The sequence below is a fragment of the Mesoplodon bidens genome (assembly GCF_964165515.1).
Source record: "Mesoplodon bidens genome assembly, chromosome: 7".
Classification (NCBI taxonomy): Eukaryota; Metazoa; Chordata; class Mammalia; order Artiodactyla; family Ziphiidae; genus Mesoplodon; species Mesoplodon bidens.
In genome coordinates, this window is record NC_138164.1 from 78,988,675 (window position 1) to 79,010,639 (window position 21,965).

Below are 21,965 nucleotides of genomic sequence, written 5' to 3' on the forward strand. Positions count from 1 at the left end.
GTTTCGTGGCTTCAGACTCACAAGGTATGGTGAAACCTCCCTATCTCGAGAGATGTGAAACTTAATTAATACTTCTAAAGCACTTTATCAGCCTTAGATAAAGCAATATAAAATTTGAACTAGCAAAGATCACAGTACATCATAAATGTAGAAATTACTGACAAAATGCCCTCCCTTGGGTTTGCAATAATGTCATTAAGTCTGACAATGCAGCTGATAATTGGAGATAATTATTATCCAGCAAGGCATCTCTTATCAAGTTGTATGTATAACTATCTAAAGTGTTAATTTGTAAAACATTAGCCATTCCTATCCAAGATCTTCATGTAGGAGAAATTAGTTAATTATCCTTCTCTGTCTCTTTTATATCAGTTGTTAACAATACCAAACCCACATTGTAATTGGTGTGAGTAACATGGGATTCTTGTTAGTCTTGGAGAGATTACCCAAGGTGGCAGAGTAATGCACAAGACTCCAAACTCAAATGGCCACCAGAGTGTGGAGTCAACAAAAATGCCTAGAGGGGAGGGATCAAGATGGTGGGGTAGGAGAATGTGGAATTCATCTCCTCCCACAAACACATCAAAAACACATCTACAGGATACAGAGGAAGATGGCAGAAGAGTAAGACGTGGAGAGCACCTTCCTCCCCACAGATACATCAGAAATACATCTACATGTGGAACAGCTCCTACAGAACACCTACTGAACGCTGGCAGAGGACCTCAGACCTCCCCAAAGGCAAGAAACTCCCCACGTACCTCAGTAGGGCAAAAGAAAAAAGAATAAACAGAGACAAAAGGATAGGGATGGGACCTGCACCAGTGGGAGGGAGCCGTGAAGGAGGAAAGGTTTCCACACACTAGGAAGCACCCCCCCCGGGCGGAGACTGCGGGTGGCGGAGGGGGAAGCTTCAGAGCCATGGAGGAGAGCACAGCAACAGGGGTGCGGAGGGCAAAGCGGAGAGATTCCCACACAGGATTGGTGCCGACCAGCACTCACCAGCCCGAGAGGCTTGTCTGCTCACCCGCCGGGACGAGCGGGGGCTGGGAGCTGAGGCTTGGGCTTCGGAGGTCGGATCCCAGGGAGAGGACTGGGATTGGCGGCGTGAACACAGCCTGAAGGGGCTAGTGCACCACAGCTAGCCGGGAGGGAGTCCGGGAAAAAGTCTGGACCTGCCGAAGAGGAAAGAGACTTTTTCTTCCCTCTTTGTTTCCTGGTGCGCGAGGAGAGGGGATTAAGAGCGCGGCTTAAAGGAGCTCCAGAGATGGACGCGAGCCGCGGCTAACAGCGCGGACCCCAGAGACGGGCATGAGACGCTAAGGCTGCTGCTGCCGCCACCAAGAAGCCTGGGTGCAAGCACAGGTCACTACCCACACCTCCCCTCCCGGGAGCCTGTGCAGCCCGCCACTGCCAGGGTCCCGTGATCCAGGGACAACTTCCCTGGGAGAACGCACGGTGCGCCTCAGGCTGGTGCAATGTCACGCTGGCCTCTGCTGCCGCAGGCTCGCCCCGCATCCGTACCCCTCCCTCCCCCCGGCCTGAGTGAGCCAGAGCCCCCAAATCAGTTGCTCCTTTAACCCCGTCCTGTCTGGCCGAAGAACAGACATCCTCAGGCGACCTACATGCAGAGGCAGGGCCAAATCCAAAGCTGAGACCCGGGAGCTGTGCAAAGAGGAGAAAGGGAAATCTCTCCCAGCAGCCTCAGGAGCAGCGGATTAAATCTCCACAATCAACTTGATGTACCCTGCATCTGTGGAATACCTGAATAGACAACGAAACATCCTAAATGAGGAGGTGGACTTTAGGAGCAACGATATATATATATATTTTCCCCCTTTTCTCCTTCTGTGAGTGTGTTTGTGTATGTTTCTGTGTGTCATTTTGTCTGTATAGCTTTGCTTTTACCATTTCTCCTAGGGTTCTGTCTGTCCGTCTTTTTGGTTTTTTTAGTATAGTTTTTAGCACTGGTTATCATTGGTGGACTTGTTTTTTGGTTTGGGTGCTCTCTTCTTTCTTTCTTTTTAAAAATTACTTAAAAATTATTTTTAATAATTATTTTTTATTTTAGTAACTATTTTATTTTATTTTATCTTCTTCTTCCTTTCTTTCTTTTTTTTTCTCCCTTTTATTCTGAGCCGTGTGGAGGACAGGCTCTTGGTGCCCCAGCCAGGCATTAGGGCTGTGCCTCTGGGGTGGGAGAGGCAAGTTCAGGACATTGGTCCACAAGAGACCTCCCAGCTCCATGTAATATCAAATGGAGAAAATCTCCCAGAAATCTCCATCTCAATGCCAAGACCCAGCTCCACTCAACAACCAGCAAGCTACAGTACTGGACACCCTATGCCAAACAACTAACAAGACAGGAACACAACCCTACCCATTAGCAGAGAGGCTACCTAAAATCATAATAAGCCCACAGACACCCCAAAACACAGCACCAGACGTGGACCTGCCCACCAGAAAGACAAGATCCAGCCTCATCTACCAGAACACAGGCACTAGCCCCCTCCACCAGGAAGCCTACACAACCCACTGAACCAACTTTAGCCATTGGGGGCAGACACCAAAAACAACAGGAACTACGAACCTGCAGCCTGTGAAAAGGAGACCCCAAACACAGTAAGTTAAGCAAAATGAGAAGACAGAGAAACTCAGAGCAGATGAAGGAGCAAGGTAAAAACCCACCAGACCTAACAAAGAGGAAATAGGCAGTCTACCTGAAAAAAATTCAGAATAATCATAGTAAAGATGATCCAAAATCTTGGAAATAGAATGGAGAAAATACAAGAAACGTTTAACAAGGAACTAGAAGAACTAAAGAGCAAACAAACAGTGATTAACAACATAATAAATGAAATTAAAAATTCTCTAGAAGGGATCAATAGCAGAATAACGGAGACAGAAGAATGAATAAGTGACCCGAAAGATAAAATAGTGGAAATAACTACTGCAGAGCAGAATAAAGAACAAAGAATGAAAAGAATTGAGAACAGTCTCAGAGACCTCTGGGACAACATTAAATGCACCAACATTCAAATTACAGGAGTCCCAGAAGAAGAAGAGAAAAAGAAAGGGACTGAGAAAATATTTGAAGAGATTATAGTTGAAAACTTCCCTAATATGGGAAAGGAAATAGTTAATCAAGTCCAGGAAGCACAGAGAGTCCCATACAGGATAAATCCAAGGAGAAATATGCCAAGACACATATTAATCAAACTGTCCAAAATTAAATACAAAGAAAACATATTAAAAGCAGCAAGGGAAAAACAACAAATAACACACAAGGGAATCCCCATAAGGTTAACAGCTGATCTTTCAGCAGAAACCCTGCAAGCCAGAAGGGACTGGCAGGACATTTAAAGTGATGAAGGAGAAAAACCTGCAACCAAGATTGCTCTACCCAGCAAGGATCTCATTCAGATTTGATGGAGAAATTAAAACTTTTGCAGACAAGCAAAAGCTGAGAGAGTTCAGCACCACCAAACCAGCTTTACAACAAATGCTAAAGGAACTTCTCTAGGCAAGAAACACAAGAGAAGGAAAAGACCTACAATAACAAACCCAAAACAATTAAGAAAATGGGAATAGGAACATACATATCAATAATTACCTTAAATGTAAATGAACTAAATGTTTGTTTTTTTTTTGCAGTACGCGGGCCTCTCACTGTTGCAGCCTCTCCCGTTGCAGAGCACAGGCTCCAGACGTGCAGGCCCAGCAGCCATGGCCCACGGGCCCAGCCGCTCTGTGGTATGTGGGATCCTCCCGGACCAGGGCACGAACCCGCGTCCCCTGCATTGGCAGGTGGACTCCCAACCACTGCGCCACCAGGGAAGCCCTATTTTTAGTTTTCTAAGGAACCTCCATACTGTTCTCCATAGTGGCTGTACCAATTTACATTTCCACCAACAGTGTAGGAGGGTTCCCTTTTCTTCACACCCTCTCCAGCATTTATTATTGGTAGATTTTTTTGATGATGGCCATTGTGACCAGTGTGAGGTGATATCTCATGGTAGTTTTGATTTGCATTTCTCTAATAATTAGTGATGTTGAGCATAGAACAAATAATTTTAAAATTTGTATGGAAACACAAAAGACCCCAAATAGCCAAGACAATCTCAAGAAAGAACAGAACTGGAGGATTCATGCTCCCTGACTTCTGACAATATACAAAGCTATAGTAATCAAAACAGTTTGGTACTGGCACAAAAACAGACACATGGATCCACAGAAGAGAATAGTGAGCCCAGAAATGAACCCATGCACTTATGGTCAATTACTCTATGACAAAGGAGGCAGGAATATACAACAGAGAGAAGACAGTCTCTTCAATAAGTAGTTCTGGGAAAACTGGACAGCTACATGTAAAGGAATGAAATTAGAACATTCTATAACACCATATATGAAAATAAAATTAAGATAGATTAAAGACCTAAATGTAAGACTGGGTACAATGAAACTCCTAGAGAAAAACATTGGCAGAACATTCTTTGACATAAATCCCAACAATAGTTTTTTTGCATCTGCCTCCTAAATTAAAGGAAATAAAAGCAAAACTAAACAAATTGGATCTAACTAAACATAAAAGCTTTTGCACAGCAAAGGAAGCCATCAATAAAATGAAAAGACAACCTACTGAATGGGAGAAAATATTTGCAAATGATATGCCTGATAAGGGATTAATAGCCAACATATGTAAACAGCTTGTGCAACTCAAAATCAAAGAAACAAACAACCTGATTAAAAATGGGCAGAAAGGGCTTCCCTGGTGGCGCAGTGGTTGAGAGTCCGCCTGCCGATGCAGGGGACACGGGTTCGTGCCCCGGTCTGGGAAGATCCCACATGCCGCAGAGCGGCTAGGCCCGTGAGCCATGGCTGCTGAGTCTGCGCGTCCGGAGCCTGTGCTCTGCAAGGGGAGAGGCCACAACAGTGAGAGGCCCGCCTACCGCAAAAAAAAAAAAAAAAAAAAAAAAAAAAAAAAATGGGCAGAAGAACTGAGTAGACACTTTTCCAAAGAGGAAATGCAGATGGCCAACAGGCACATGAAAAGATGTTGAACGTTGCTAGTCATCTGAGAAATGCAAATCAAAACCACAATGAGATATCACCTCACACCTGTCAGAACAGCTATTATCAAAAAGAACACAAATAGCAAATGTTGGTGAGGATGTGGAGAAAAGGGAACCCTCCTACACAGTTGGTGAGAATGTAAATTGGTACAGCCACTGTGGAAAACAGTATGGAAGTGTCTCAAAAAACTAAAAATAGAACTACTATATGACCCAGCAATACCACTCCTGGGTATATATATATCCAAACAAACAAACAAAAAAACCCAAAACCACTAATTCGAAAAGATACATGCAGGACTTCCCTGGTGGTCCAGTGGTTAAAACTCCGGACTTCCAATGCAGGGGGCCCAGCTTCGATCCCTGGAAGGGTAACTAAGATCCCGCATGCCATGTGGTATAGCCAAAAAAAAAAAAAGAAAAGAAAAGATACATGCACTCCAATGTTCATAGCAACATTATTTACAATAGCCAAGATATGGAAGCAACCTAAGTGTCCATGAAGAGATGAAATGGATAAAGACATGGTGTATATGTACATATATATATATATATATATATACATATATATATATATATATACACACATATATATATATATATATATATATATATATATATGGAAATAAAGCTTAGTCATAAAAAGGAATGAAATTCTGCCATTTGCAACTATGTGATGGTCCTAGAGAGTATTATGCTTAGTGAAATGTCAGACAGAGAAATAGAAATACTGTATGTTTCACTTATATGTGGAATCTAAAAAGTAAAACAAATGAATGTATATAACAAAAAAGGAACAGACTCAGACATAGAGAATAAACTAGGGGTTACCAGTGGGGAGAGGGAAGGGTGAAGGTGCAAGATAGGGCTATGGGATTAAGAGAAAATAACTACTATGAATAAAATAAATAAGCTATAAGGATATATTGTACAACACAGGGAAATATTGCCATCATTTTGTAATAACTTTAAATGTAGTATAATGTATAAAAATATTGAATCACTATGTTGTACACCTAAAACTAGTATAATATTGTAAATCAAATATACTTCAATAAAAGTTTTTTTCAGTGCTTAAAGCAAGCATGGCGAGATAACAGGCCTTGTCTTAGGACCAAGCATAACATCTGATTATTGGGAAACAATAAACAAATGTTTATTAAACATTATGGGAAAAATTATGGGAAACATTATGGGAAAATAATGAAATAGCCCTTTCCCTCTCTCCCAAGGAAGTCCAAAAAAAGTTCAAGGTTTCAAGTGATGCACAGCACCAGCTCAGACTCCTGTGGTCCTGGATGTTCTGTTCCAACAGAGTCCCCTCTTGGGCCAATGGAAAGCATGGAATAGTGCACCTTCAATATCATCTTCTATGAAAAATTTTGTTATAACTGAATACAAAATGTAGTTCCTACCTCTCTAGTAGCCAATAGAAAAGGTAAATTCAACTATAAATTAGGAAACATAGCAATTCCTTAGTGGAGAAGCTAGGTTGCAAAAGAAATTTATCATGAGAGGCCTGTATATAGAAAACAGAAAACAATCTAATGGACCATGTCAAATCCAGTCCCATCCTGGTTTGGCAATTTGAAATACATTTGTATATTTTGAACATGTAGAATATGTCATTTTTCAAGCAAAATTCAAGGAAAATTACGTGTTTTACTTTAAATTTCACATTAATTAAAAATTAAATTTTGTCTCCAGTCTTGCTTGCATGAGTGGGAGAAAGAAAGTTGGCAACAATACCAAAGAGAAAATGCCTTATATAGCATACAATGCTTTGCATTGCTCGTATTATATAGTCTATATTCAACGCTGTTTGTTGAATATCTGAATGAATGTTCCAGAAAGAGAGGCTTTTTTGGAGGGTTGGGGGGCACGGTGTTTGGCTTGTGGGATCTTAGTTCCCTGACCCAGGCCCTCGGGCCCTTGGCAGTGAGAGCGCCGAGTCCTAACCAGTGGACCACCAGGGAATTCCCGGGAAAGAGAGGCTTTAAACTAGAGTTCCAAGGCAACAGAGGATTCTCTACCAGCCAGCCAAGGACTAAATTATTAGCATCACAATTTACAATGATATCTCTTTAACATTCAACAGACAAGACTTAGTTTATTTGCAAGAGCATTATCAAAGATTTTTTTTCAGAAAATGTGATATTCTTCTCAGCAGCCCCAGGGCTTCTTGGAATTTCTACTAATAATTCCAGATATTTGAGTAAAATTACCAAGCACCACTCATTCTGCAGATAGAGAAACAAAAAGTAATTTTATTTGACAATGAGATTGTAACAGATCATTCATGTGCATGATGAATGGGCATTAGAAGGAGTGGGAGTGGAAATATCTCTCTAAGGGCCATCAAGCATGAGACATAATTAGGTGCAGTCACTCTTCAGTACTATTCAATCACAGCATTCATCTCCCAGAGTGGGAATGTAGTTTCTCAATTCTTCTCAAGGCACTGCTCCAGGTAACCACTATTGATGGATTGAGGTTGATGTAAAAGAGAAAAACAATTTTCATTTCTGGAGATACAAAGTGTTTTCATATCTAAGTGATCATTATTCAAAGTTCTGTCAGTTATTTTATCGGGGAATGGAAATCAAAGTTATCATAAGGCCAAATTATTTACTCAAGGGCCAACCTCTTATAATTTAGTGTCCCTTCCCCCAACCCCAAAAGCCATCTCCACTGACTAGACATGCAAATATAATGTCAATCAACTGCAATTTTTTCAAATGATGCAAGATCCATGAAATCAGTGAAGAGATGTGTGATGATAACTTCTAGAATCAAATGCAAAGCCATTTGCAAATGAGGATCTGACAAAATTAAATGAATAACTGAGGAAAAGACACTTAACAAGGGAGATGACAGGATAAGAACCTCAAAAGAAAATGATTTTCATATCGAGACCTTTAAAAAAGACTTCGAGAAAATTAACGAAGTCTGTAAATATTTTTGCAAGGATGATACTCTTTATAATCTGCAAACCTAAAATGTGAAATGAAGGCTATCATATTATACTATCAAACAATTTTGTCAGAAAACATTACTCCAAAAAACAACCTGGTTTATTTCTTATTGATTCTTAGAATTAATGCCCTGTGTATATATTATTAAATAGAACAGATGCACAGTTTTAGTGTATTTTCATTATTCATTGTTAATTTCAGTCTCCATTTAAATTTGATTCACCACGTGACTTTTCCCCAGGACTATTTATTCTCTGATAATAAGGATCTTCTGTCAACAGTTTGAACTTGAACACCACTGCCCCTACACACACTGATAATCTTTCACTAAGATGATGTGTTTTCAGTACATCTACAAACTTATAGTGGGCTGTGCTATCTTTTTCCTTCCATTTAGCTATTAACGGCTATATGTATGGCAACCAGCCAGGCCTAACCATGTGCAAAAAGGATAGAGTTTCCTGGCATATGATTGGAATGGGCACCGACACTGACATGCATGGAGTTTATTTTCAAGGGAACACCATCCACCTACGAGGGACTCACCGCGACTCCCTGGCCCTGTTTCCCCATGTCTCCACAACAGCATTCATGCAGCCGGACCATGCAGGTAAACTTGGCAGGGCCAGCTCAGGTGATCAAATTCCTATCTTCAGGCATATACTCTTTTTTTTTTTTTAACATCTTTATTGGAGTATAATTGCTTTACAATGGTGTGTTAGTTTCTGCTTTATAACAAAGTGAATCAGCTATACATATACATATATCCCCACATCCCCTCCCTCTTGTGTCTCCCTCCCACCCTCCCTATCCCATCCCTCTAGGTGGTCACAAAACACCGAGATGATCTCCCTGTGCTATGTGGCTGCTTCCCACTAGCTATCTATTTTACATTTGGTAGTGTATATATAAGTCCATACCACTCTGTCACTTTGTCCCAGCTTACCCTTCCCCCTCCCCATGTCCTCAAGTCCATTCTCTACGTCTTTATTCCTGTCCCAGGCATATACTCTTAGGGCCCTCCCCCAGAAGAAATTGTTTGAATTAGGACACTCCCGGGTGTACAGAAAGAGGTATAGTCCTGATTAGAATCAGAGAATACTGACTATTTTATTTCAAATATATAGTGTAAAGGACAAAGGATAGGCGTCTAAAATAACATCCACAAAGCAGAAGTGGGAGTACTCCAAATGACCTTGCCTCACAAATCCTAGAAGAATGCTCTTGATTTATATCCATGAACAATTCAGGCCAAGAAAGAGGAATTTTTGTTGTTGTTGTTGTTGTTCTCTTTAAGCACAAACATCATTTTAGTTACTGCTCTGAAGCATCAACCAGGCATGAGCAGCCCAGTGGTTGCTTCCAGGTTATGGACATGAACTTGTCTTATCTTTAGAGATTGATGGTGGTCTCTTGATGAGTCCCAAATGGTGACTTCCCTATTTTCATTCTCTTGGGCACCCAGAAAGCAAGCTGCATTGGGTCTTAATTTCATGGAGAGCCCATTGAAATACTAGTACCTGTCCCTTCTCTTAGAGATTCCCAAGCTAATTAGATAACGAGGGCATTTTAATAAAAGATATAGAACAATATATGGCAGCATATGCTGTCTCATGAAAAATAAGAATAGCAAGTGCTACGGGTGTTCAACATGTTTCTCCAACCCAACTTTTTCATTAGTCTTAAGAAGAAACCAATATTCTACCCAAGATGAGTACTTGCCAGCTCTGTCTCCTTTATGAATAGGTATTTACTTCTTCACTCCACACTAGAACTTCAGTTTAGATGCCTCTCCGTGTCACTGGTTAAGAACCTGAGGTTTGAGCTTCAAAACTTTTGCCTAAGAACTGTCTCAGAATAGGAGCTCCATAATCATTGCCTTGTAAACTTCTAGTATTCAACATTTCTATATTAATATAATTGATCAATTATGAATCATCCCAAGGGATACCTTGGGAACAATGATCTTTTTTTAATGCATTCTTCAAGGTCAAAGAAGGAAGAGGAGGAAAACAGCCAAATAGGTTTAACTCATAGAAAGAGGCATTCAAAACTAGAGATGGCTGGAATAATTTTAGGGTTTTGGCTACTTACTCATGTGCCCTACAGGCTTCTAAAGAGCTACATGATGATGTTTTCCAGTTTATATTTAGTGGTGAGTATAAATCGGTTATTGCTGAAAAGCTTAGTTATTTCACCAATTCCTGTCCCATATCTCTAAGCCAAAAGGAGTGCCCAAAACATGGGTAGAGGAGCTTGTCAGTTGCAAGTCAAACGTTTTCTCTTTGAATCTTTTTTTTTTAAACCACTTTACTGATGTATGACTGATACACAAAAAGCTGTATATTTAGTATATGTAAATTGATGAGTTTGGAGAGAAGTATGCATCTGTGAAAACATCACCACAATCGAGGCCTTAAGCTCCTCTTTGTTCTTAGAGAAGATAATTCCTCATCTGTTGAAGGAATGATGTACACATAAATAATGAGCTGCCTGGAGACCCACATAGGCAGAGGAAGCTCTCGCCATGTCTGTCTTCTGAGGTGTCTTCTCTCTGGTTTTATAGAGACCCTTCCTCATGACGGTCACCACGGGGTGTTAGGGTACCCCATGAACCAATGGTTTGGGCTCATCCTGAAGGGGTAACTTGGCAGTATTTAGACATGTGTAGCATGATAGAAGCTATCTCTGTGCTTTGTAGGTAGTTAACAAGACACGCACTCTCACTCACCTCTGAGAACAGAGTCTACCAGAGGAAGGGAAGATTTATTGATCCAGTAATTTCACTGAAAGTTGATACTTTCCAATAATTTGGTTTTATATGATTTTATGGTGAATTCAGTTAAGATATGTATACCTGATGCCAAGGCATCTAGAAAATTCAGCTTAAAAATTATATTGTTCTCAGTCAGACATGATTGTTGGTTTTTCTTTTTTCTTTTCATCTGGCATAATGTAGACTTACCATTGGAAACAAGACCATCCTCTGCTCAAGGGCTTAATGAAGAAATACATTTGGCTTTAATAATAATACCTTACTTGTGTGTTGCACTTTATAGCTTATGAACACCTTTAGAGCAAAAGTCATGACTTCAGAAACGTGACCTAATTTGAACTTTGTCTAGAATATTCATCTTACGGGTAATGAGTTCCTTTTAAACTGGGTGGGATGAAGATAATCATTACCTATCAGTGATTTTGTAGGACTGACCATCTTCTAATAGGTGTGTACAATAGGGAAGACCCAGAGAAATCATCTGTTGGCAACAACTTTGCAAGTTTTATTTGTCCATGACAAATGAATTTCAGATGGTATTTTTCCCCATAAGTAAATATATTCAGAGTAACTTATTCCCCTTGGTGTCTGATTTTTAAATACTATATAAAGATGATATTTTAAAAATCCACCTTATCGGTTATTTTGAAATAAATTACATAGGTTTGCTAGCAAACCAAAATCAAACTCTCGAGCATCGCACACAACGCCAAGCTATTTCTCTTCCAGGCATCTTCAGGGTGTTTTGCTCCACCCTGTACCACTTCACGAGAGGCATGAATCAAATATATGAGGTCAGCAGCTGCGGCAACAAGGACCCTTCTGAACAGCCATACAGGATGATAAGAACCTTTTACATCGCCGCTGAAGAGGTAGAATGGGATTATGCCCCTAACAAAAACTGGGAGTTCGAAAAGCAGCACTCGGACGGAGGATGGGAAAGGTACCACAGGCGAAGCCACCGCGGAGTCTTTTGGGTGGGGTCGCACATGCTCCGTGGACGTTTGTCAAACGTGGAAACTAAAAATGCCCTGGTTTTGTCTGCTCAGTTCTGGCAGACAAGAGATTTTACTCAGGGGCACGAAAGCTTAGGGAAGCTGCCCTCTCCGTCCCGGGAAGGGGTCTGAAGTCATTTTAAGGGCACTCCCGTGGCGGGCTCGGTCCACAACTTCTGGCTAGTTTCAAGGGTGGCTGTCGGACCAGCGAATGTGGCTTTGAGTGAGCGTCTGGACTGAAAGGGTTTAGGCAAAGAGGCCCATCTCACAGTGATCCTGGGAGGACAAAAGGATGCAGAGGGAGGCAGACATGGTGCGTAGATCTGGGGTGAGAGGATGTGCAGCTGTAGATTGAGGACCACGGGGGCCGTTGGCCGAGCGCTGACCGTGGGGGACAACCAGGGAGCACGTGGGAGGCATTGGCAGAGATCCCCGAGTTGGGACAGGAAAAGCAGGTCTCTTTGGATGACCTGGTACCCAGAAAGTCCTCCAGATTGACCCTCCTGGGCAGCGCTGTCGGCCAATACTAAGCACCAATGAATGAGCGGAGGCAATGAGATGCTGGGGTAACACCCAGGCATTGGTATTTTTAAAAGCTCCCCAAATAATTCGAATATCAGATTCTAGATTAAGAACCACAGCACGGGGCTTCCCTGGTGGCGCAGTGGTTGGGAATCCAGCTGCCAGTGCAGCGGACATGGGTTCAAGCCCTGGTCCGGGAAGATCCCACATGCCGCAGAGCAGCTAAGCCCGTGCGCCACAACTACTGAGCCTGCGCTCTAGAGCCTGCAAGCCACCACTACTGAAGCCCGTGCTCCTAGAGCCCGTGCTCTACAACAAGAGAAGCCACCGCACAGCAACAAAGAGTAGCCCCCGCTCACTGCAACTAGCGAAGGCCCGCGCACAGCAACTAAGACCCAACGCAGCCAAAAATTTTAAAAATAAATAAATAATATAAATAAATTTTAAAAAAGAAAGAAAACGGGAGTATCATGCCAGACACCCAAGGGTTAAGGGGCATAGCCCAAGACCCCTTCCCTCACCTGGCTGCAAGCCCCCTGCTGGCTGATGAGCACTGGTCTCTACTGCCCTAAGCCCACCAGGGCCGCCGGGTAAAGCCAAGGAGGAAAGGAATAGAAGCATCTCAGGCACAGACCTGCAGATCTTTCCCCCAAAGTTAACACCCTCTGCTTGGATATCACTGTCCCATATACGGACGAGGAGACTTGGCCCAGTTAAGTGGTCCAACTAGTCACTGGCAGAGTTGGAGTTGAACATAGACCTTTCGAAGGACAAATCCTGTTCTCAACATAAGCTGACTTTCACACCCTTGTTCCTCTTTGATATTTATTATCACACTTCCCTTGCCCTCCCCTCCCCAGCCCTCATACTAATCCTCTGTGGTTATGCCCCCGCCACCAACTCTCCCACACCCAGCTGTTCCGAGTATTAACCTGTTTTGTTTCTTTTCTTACTTGGCCTGTTTTGAGGGTTCAGGTTAATGCAAAGAATGTAATGGTGCCACCTTATGGACAAATGAAGAAACACAATGACTCTCCATTTTTAAAAGATTTGCCTCAAGGCCAGGACGGTTTAAAATTCATTCAATGATTCACCAACCCAGTTTGCTAAACCAGACACCCCTCCTGCTAAACCAGTGCTGCCAATACAAGTTAAAGACTGATACTGCAGTAGAAAATGAAATGAATATTAATTTTTCTTTTTATAAAATGATTATTTCATTAACAGGCTGCTATCACTGAAGAAATCATCGTATAATAATTTTGTCACGTGTACAATCTTAGCCCATGAGTGTGTAAGAAATTAATTTTCTTGAAACTCAGTGTAATTTCTATTCTCAGCCCCATCCCTCTGGGCTGGCAGGAAGAGCTAGCTTTGGTCTTCTGATATTGTCTCCCAAGCTGCATAGAGAGATAGATAGAGGGTGCTGAGTGTGTCTGCACCCTGCCCCTACCACTCTGGATTGTGCCCATAAATAAATAAAAACAAAGTGGGATGAGAGCATTTTCACCTATTAAAAATACAACAGATCTGTAGATAAAAATGCAGTACAGAATTGAAATGCCAAGTCATCCTAGTGGCAATCTGTGGCACCCCTGTAGATCAGAGCCCAGGAACGAATGCCCCTCTGCACCCCCGTTGCTATGCCTCTGCTGTTTGACCCAAGGCCATATCATAGGACACCTCTAGTTTTCAGACTACCCCTCAGTATGTGTTTTCCCTGAGACATTTATTGTCCTGGTCAGCACAGACCCTCTGCCTCAACTTGGAACCTGGAAGTCTTTCCCTGGGGCTTCCTAAGAACATGCTGGGGAGACCTCAGGATCCCAGAAAGGCAACAAATGGGAGCATTGGCACAATGCCAGGGTCTGTGCAGTGAGAAGGAATTTGAAAATAGAGAGTAGGTTGCTATAGAGAAATAAAGTTATACCTAGCACTCCTGAGCTTGTGGACTGATATGCATGTAATTTAACTAACCTGGGATTCCAGACAAGACTCGCCATCTACCTAGAGTCTGTCATACAGAGTGAAATAAGTCAGAAAGAGAAAAACAAATACCGTATGCAAAGGCACGTATATGGAATCTACAATAACAGTACTGATGAACCCAGTGACAGGGCAAGAATAAAGACATGGATGTAGAAGACAGACTTAAGGACACGGGGGGAAAGGGAAGCTGGGACAAAGTGAGAGAGTAGCATTGACATATATACACTACCATCTTCTGTGATGATCTCGCTTGGTGCTAGATAAAATATATAGTTGATCCTCATTATTTGCAGATTCCATGTTTGTGAATTTGCCTACTCGCTGAAATTTATCTGTAACCACCAAGTCAATTCTTGTGGTGCTTTTGTGGTCATTTGCTGATATGAATAAAGCAGTAAAAAATGTATGTCACTTAATGTTCACATTCCCAGCAGAAGTCAAACCAACAATGCATTCTTCTGCCTTCTTGTTTCAGCTCTCCTGCGGAAACAAGTGTCCTTTTGGTCATCTATTTAGTGCCACTTATTTTTCTTCTTTGTGCTTTTTGTTGGTGATTTAGCTGTTTAAAATGGCTCCCCCAGCTTGGGTGTGAAGTGCTGTCTAGGGTCCCTAAGCACGGGAAGGCTGTAATGTGCCCTTATGGAGGAAATACAGGTGCTAGATAAGCTTCATTCTAGCAGTTTATTCTATGAGTCATAGTACTATTGGCCATGAGTTCAGTATTTATGGATCAGTGATATATATTGCATGTCTTTAAACAGAAACACACATCAAACAAGGTTATATATTGATCTGTTGATGAAAATATTGTGATCCGAGGTTCAAAGGAACCTAACCCTGTGTTTCCCCAAGGAAAAATGATTTAGTATTTGTTAATTCAGTGTTTGGGGTGACTCTCTAGAATGTAACTATTGTGAATAACAAGAGTCAACTATGTCTATATTTAGGGAATTCCCTGATGGTCCAGTGATTAGGACTCGGCACTCTCACGGTTGGGGTCCCGGTTCAATCCCTGATCAGGGAACTAAGATCCTGCAAGCCATGCAACATGGCCAAAATATATGTATATATTTGTATGTATATGCACAATACACAACCCACAGACTTTCTTGAGCTCTTTAAAATGGAAAAGCATAACAAGGTACAGAATGATACGTATAAAATCTGGAGGAATGCAGGGTAGTAGAATGTGTGTGTATGCACATGGGTGAGCATGTGTGTGAGGTTAGTTCCAAGAAGAGAAGTGCAACCTCAAAGGGCTCTTATGAGTCTCTAACTAAGGCTGGTCAGGGATTGAGCGCCCAGTAGGGCTTTAGAGCAATGGTTCCCAAGAGTGGACCATAGGCCAGTGCTGGACTGCCCACATCTGAGCACCCAGGGATGACTTCAAATGCAGAATCCTGGTCTCACTCCCCGAGAGCCTGGTGCAAAAACCCAGCTCCGCACAGAGATCCTGATTGCTGCCAGATTTGGGAAGCACTGCTCCAGTGCACCCCTGAATCATGCAGAAGCACTCAAGGATTTTCCTACCCTCTAACAACTTTAATTCCTGTTGCTTCTGATTTGCAGACATGGAGATATATTTATGAACCGCACTGAAAACTGGATTGGCTCTCAGTACAAGAAAGTGGTTTACAGGGAATACACCAATGGAGAATTTGTGGAGATCAAAGCCCAACTGCCACGAGAGGAGCACTTGGCACTCCTGGGTATGGCACAGATCGCAGCCGTGCACTGCCAGCACACACACACACACACACACACACACACACACACACACGTCTGGTTAGACTTCTGCCCGAGAAGGGATGGAAGGAACAGAGTAGCCTGACTGCATTCATCCAAGTATGACAACTTCCTGCTCTCCCATTATCAGGGAGTGTGCTGCATGCTCAGCTCATACAAACAGTAGCCATAAGAAGACTACCAGATGACGTGCAAACAGGAATCCATATAATCAGGGCAGTCTACCCAGTACCTGTTGCCCTGAAGTTCCTTTGCCACCCCTCTGCTGAGCCAGGAAATTTTCATCTGAAACAAGTTGATGCCTCAGAACAGCGGGCAGAGTGTTTGCATAACTTCACCAAGGTTCTCAATCATCCATGCACGGTGCCTTACCAACACACCATGAAAATCATTCTGACAAAAGAGGAACCCCTTACTTAAGAGGGGTGTTTGGGTGAGTGGCCTAGATTCAGTTCCAGGGGCCCTAACTCCTGGCCTTCTCAGAACCGACTCTGCCTGTCTGATGCCCCGGGCTGCCTGACCTGGAGATCAGATAAGCTCTTCCTGCTAACCTTCCCCACTTTTCTTCACCTGAGCATCACCAAACCTGACTCCATTATGAAGATGCAATCTTAAAGCAGAGGGCTAATCTAGATGACTTTTAGAAATCCGTCTCCATTTTTAAAAGTACAAGGCAACTTATATAAATAGTAAGGCTGTAATGTGTTTTATTATTAAAATAAGGCACCATGAGATTACTAGATTCATAAATTATTAAACAGCCCATCCATCTGCACCATCTATTAACATCAGCTCCCAAGCTTGTTTGTCATACCAAATGAGTAATCTCCCATGGGAACATTCCTTCTTTTGAGCCCTGTGTGTGGACAGATCTTTGAAGAAAGGATGCTGATCTTGCAGAGGGGGCTGGGCCGCCCCCCCCAAAGAGCCCCGGTTTGGTTTGCTCAGTAAAATGACACAAACCAGTGACTTCATCAGAGGCAAGCCCAGCAGCACTTCAGCCAGTGGAGCGGGAGGCCCATCTATTCATTTTCTGCAGCTCAGGAAGAGGTCTGCACTTCTGAAGCTGCAAATGGCACAGGACAGGCCCACCTCTGGTCATTACTGTTCCCTGTGACCCACCAGGCGGTAAATCAGAAAGCATCTGCTCCCCCTCACCAATACAGCAAGGCATGTGCAATTTACGTGGTAATGTATACATAAATAGTGATTTTAATATATGTATGCACATGCCCCATCTGTAACTCTACCCCAAACTACTGTTTAAAAACATGTCTAGATTTTTCTTTTCTAGCTTTATCATGAAAAGAGTGCTTTTCAGACACTTTCTGATTCATACTAAGTATTTCTTCTGAAGATAATAATAGTCCAACAAATTTTAGATTTATTTAGGCCTTTCATCAGTACAGTTATCCTTTGGTATCCACAGGGGATTTGTTCCAGGACCTCCATGGGTACCAAAATACTCAAGTCTCTTTTTTTTTTTTTTTTTGCGGTACATGGGCCTCTCACTGTTGTGGCCACTCTCGTTGCAGAGCACAGGCTCCACACACGCAGGCTCAGCAGCCACGGCTCACGGGCCCATGGGCCCAGCCGCTCCGCGGCATGTGGGATCTTCCCGGACCGGGGCACGAACCCGTGTCCCCTGAATTGGTAGGCAGACTCTCAACCACTGCGCCACCAGGGAAGCCCAGAAATCCCTTTTATACACATCATTTCATTGCATCCTCACTATTATATCCATTAACCAGATAATGAGTAGTTTTAGGCTTACCAAAGGTTACACACAGGGGGATTACAACTGAAAGTCACCATATCCTACATCATTAGTATGCATGGAATTATATATATAAAATATACATATATTTTAATTTAAAAAATTTTAATTGACATTATATTTTCATAGTCATTTGGTTTCCAATCCCTTAATGATAACAAAACGGGCACTTGTTTCTGAAATAAAAACAAACAAACAATCAAAAAAAGTCACCATGTCCTGTGGCTATAGCTTTTCCTGGAGAGTATGTCTCAGCAATATAAAAGTTTAAGCATTTATTGAGTATTTACTGTGCTTCAATCCTTACTGTAACCCTCTGAGAAAGGTGTTATTAAACTCATGTTACAGATAAGGAAGTTGACTCAGGTCACTTAACTTACTCAAGGCCTCTCCAATAAGTAAGTGAAGGAGGCAGAATTTGAACCCAGGTTGGTGCAATTGCCAAACATGACATGATATTTAATGCTACCAATATCTCCCTCTAGAGGAAATACACTAATAACGATGCTAACCTTCGTTTATTTTGTCGAATACTACCTACATGTAAATTACACCAATGTTGAAAAGAGCAACGACAATGCACACAGGTCTGTGTTTTGCCTTTAGGCCCAATGATTCATGCTGAGGTGGGCGACTCCATCCTGATCATATTTATGAACAAGGCCAATCGGCCCTACTCCATCTCAGCCCACGGAGTGGAGGACACGGAGAGTGGGAAGGGACTCCCAGTGCCTGTCACAAAGCCAGGTAACTTATCCCACAGATCTGCTCCATCCTGATGAGTACTGCAGACTCAACTCTTCTCTGATCTTTTCTGAACTCTGAAGGGTTTTGGAGAGCTCATTGTAATGTCAATGTGTTCCAACCATTACCCCAATATGAAATCACCATTCATCCAATGACCAAGTGCTTATGGAGTTCCTACGGCTCCATTAGGAACCTTAAAGGGTATTAAGACATAACAGCTAACACATATTCAGTGTTAACATTGTCCCAGCTTTTACATTTAAAACAAATTTTTTAAAACTCATTTATCCTTAAAATAACCCGGGGAGGTAGACACTAACATATTTCATTTAACCTAATACCATCAATTGTAATGGCCATGATTACTTTATCTGTTACTAAAAAAAGAAAAAAAACATGCTGCCAATTAAACTTTAACATGCCACTGATTGAAAAATACATGCTGACATCAGAAGTGCTAAATTGTGAAAAAATGTGCATCCTGTAATTGATGAAGTATGGTAGTTATGCCCATTTAACAGGTGACTGAAGCAAAGAGGAGTAAAGAACTTAACCAGGTCAGACGTTGGTGATAGTGGAACTCAGTTTGTTTGACTTCAGGACCTGAGCTCTTAACCACACATTTCTCTCAAGATGCTTGAAATGAGTTTGGAAGAAAAAAAGATGAATCATTTCAGCAAGAGTGCATATTATACAAGATGAAATTCTAAGTGGTGAAGAATTTCAAGAATATATCTGAGAGTGTTGATAAAATTTCAGAGAAGGAAAACCGTGAAGACTGATTGTTTAATTAGGAACAATTAGGGAAGGCTTAATAAAGGAGATAGAACTCCAACTGGCTTTTAAAAGATGCATTGAAGGGAGAGAAGAGCTCACAATTTAAGGAGCTTCCATAACATTTACACAGTTAAAGTGTGCTTGTGATAAATGTCAAGAGCCCCTGTGACCTTCAGTTATGAAATTGATAGCAACCATAGGTATAATTACAGGGGAGTTATATTCCATTTTACCTCTGATGAACACATAATAACATTATAATAATGCTATATAATTGCAATAAAGGTCATATAAATTTTTAAAAATTTAAATAGATATAAAGAAAAGAAAACAATCTAATGCATCACTAGAAAAAGTTAGCAAGGTATCTATTCAAGGTTGGGTTGTGGGAAGGAAAATCATTATTGGCTACTATTCCAACTTCTGCCACCTCCTACTCCCAGTATCAGAAGCTGCTTCAAGAAACTTCTCATGAACATCTAAACGCTATCTACAGAGAAATAGTCAATTTTGGAATATTCTTAGAATGGACCATTGTACAACCATTAAATGACACTTAAGAAAGTTTTAATAACATGGGAAATACTTGTTGAGCAAAATACAAGCATAGAAGAAAGACCAGAAGGAAATAAGCCAAAATGTTAATAATGGTTTTATCTTTGTGGTGGTATTTTAAACAGCAGAGTGATCATCTTTCCTACTTCCTCACATTTTTTATACTTTCTAGGTTTTCTATAATGGATGTGTCTTGCTTTGATGAAGAGGGAAATGGTTTAAAATGGATCAAAAAAGCTATTAAATATATTTATTTTTGATGGTTGAAAGCAACTCTAAAGGGAAGAAAGGTGCCTATTAGCCATGGGGAGCAGGGAGCTCTGGTAGCGCTGTGGGCAAGCTGGTGTGACCCCTCCCAGGTTGTTGTGCCCTGGTGGTGAGGAGTGGCAAGGGACACAATTTCTCTATGGTGACTGGCCTTCCAAGAGTCCTAGATGTGAGGGTTATGAGAGTAGGGAGAAAAATGTTTAGAGCATGGCAAAGGAGAAATTATTACTATTTTTTTTACTGGAACTCAGAGAGATTCAGTCCCCACAAGGCAGAAAGATTTGGAAGAACCCAGAGATTGGATGTAGGAGCAATAAACTAACTTTGTGCAGGAAGTCCAGGCAACTTGGAGAAGAAAGTTTAATCAGGGCATGCATGCGATGAAGAGAGCAAACTAGTATTTTAAGAAAAGTAAGCCCCTATCAGTTTTCTCCTCCTCCTCCTCCCCCTCACCCTCCTTCTTCTTCTCCTTCTCCTTCTTCTTCTCCTTCTCCTTCCTCTTCTTCTTCTTCTCCTCCTCCTCCTCCCCCTCCCTCCTCTTCCCCCACTTCCTCCTCCTCCTCCCTTTCCTCCTCCTCCTCCTTCTCCTCTTTCTTCTTCTCCTCCTTCTCCTTCCTCTTCCTCTTCTCCTTCTTCTCCTCTTTCCTCTTCTTCTTCTTCCTCTTCTTCTTCTCCCTCTTCTTCTTCTCCTTTTTATTAAATCACTCAACAAACATTTACTTAGCATCCTCTTTTTGTTGAGAGCTGGGCTCCCAGCTGGGGTAGACGATGGATTGTTCCAACTTTAACACCACCCCTGTAGTCACTTGCATTTAGAAAGCTAAATATCAGTTGTTTATCTTGTGATTACCAAGGCATAGGGGCTATAATGAAAATCATGGAAACTAGACCTAAAATTATATCGCTAACCAACTGGTGCATGAGCAAACATGGAGCAAAGTTTCATGTAAGCATAACTTTTGTTTTGCTTTGTGGCTCACATTCAGCTGTAGGTTACTTGTCCTGATAGGGTGGGGAAGGGACACAGTTCAAAAGGAGACAACAATTTAAATGAGTCTTTTACAATGTGATTATCTTGATAATTCATGAATATATTTATGATTCCTTTGCAAGGCTCTGGGTCAGCCCCAGGGGATGCACAGATATTGGGCCTGATAAGAGGGAGTGCATGTATTTACTATTAGTATACATACAAATTAGCAATTAGTGACTGCCTTCAATGTGAGGCACTATTCTAGGTATTTTATTTCATTTAATCCTTACAACAATTTGAAAACTGGGATGACTAATCCACTTTACAAATAAGGAAACTAAAAGTCAGTGAGATTAAGTAGCTTGTCAAGGTTAAGTGAAAACAAGTCATTAGGGTTGAGATTTGAAGCTAGACCTCTCTGATTCTCTCTGCTTCCAACTAGATCTCACCTGCCTGCACATTAGAATCACCTGAGAAGCTTAAGGAATATACTGGTACCCTAGTGCCAGATCCCAGATACTCTAATTTCATTGGTTTGGGATGAGGCCTGAGCAGTGAGAGTTTACAAAGCTCCCTGCTGATTCCACAAGAAGCCAAGGCTGAGGCCCACAGTAACTCAAGCATGCTCAAGCATAACTCTTAAGAAAAAGATACAAAATTTGAGGAAAAAAAACATTGAGGTGTAAAATAAGTCTTCATTTCCTGAATAAACATCAGTTGATAATAGAAAAGGTAAACTAAGATGGAAGGCTATAGTCTGAAGTGAAAATCTATCATTTTGAACCTGCAGAAAG

At 41.7% G+C, this 21,965-nt stretch overlaps 1 protein-coding gene across 1 annotated transcript in view; it reads left to right on the forward strand.

Annotated features, from left to right (window-relative positions):
* Positions 1-21,965, forward strand: part of HEPHL1 (hephaestin like 1) — a gene marked incomplete at its 3' end in the record, with an annotated part of 72,676 nt that overhangs the window by 39,715 nt on the left and 10,996 nt on the right. The window contains exons 11-14 of the mRNA XM_081238533.1: positions 8,445-8,657; positions 11,553-11,766; positions 15,899-16,038; positions 18,459-18,599. Coding sequence (XP_081094659.1) covers positions 8,445-8,657; positions 11,553-11,766; positions 15,899-16,038; positions 18,459-18,599 — 708 coding nt within the window. The remainder of the gene's footprint in view (positions 1-8,444; positions 8,658-11,552; positions 11,767-15,898; positions 16,039-18,458; positions 18,600-21,965) is intronic.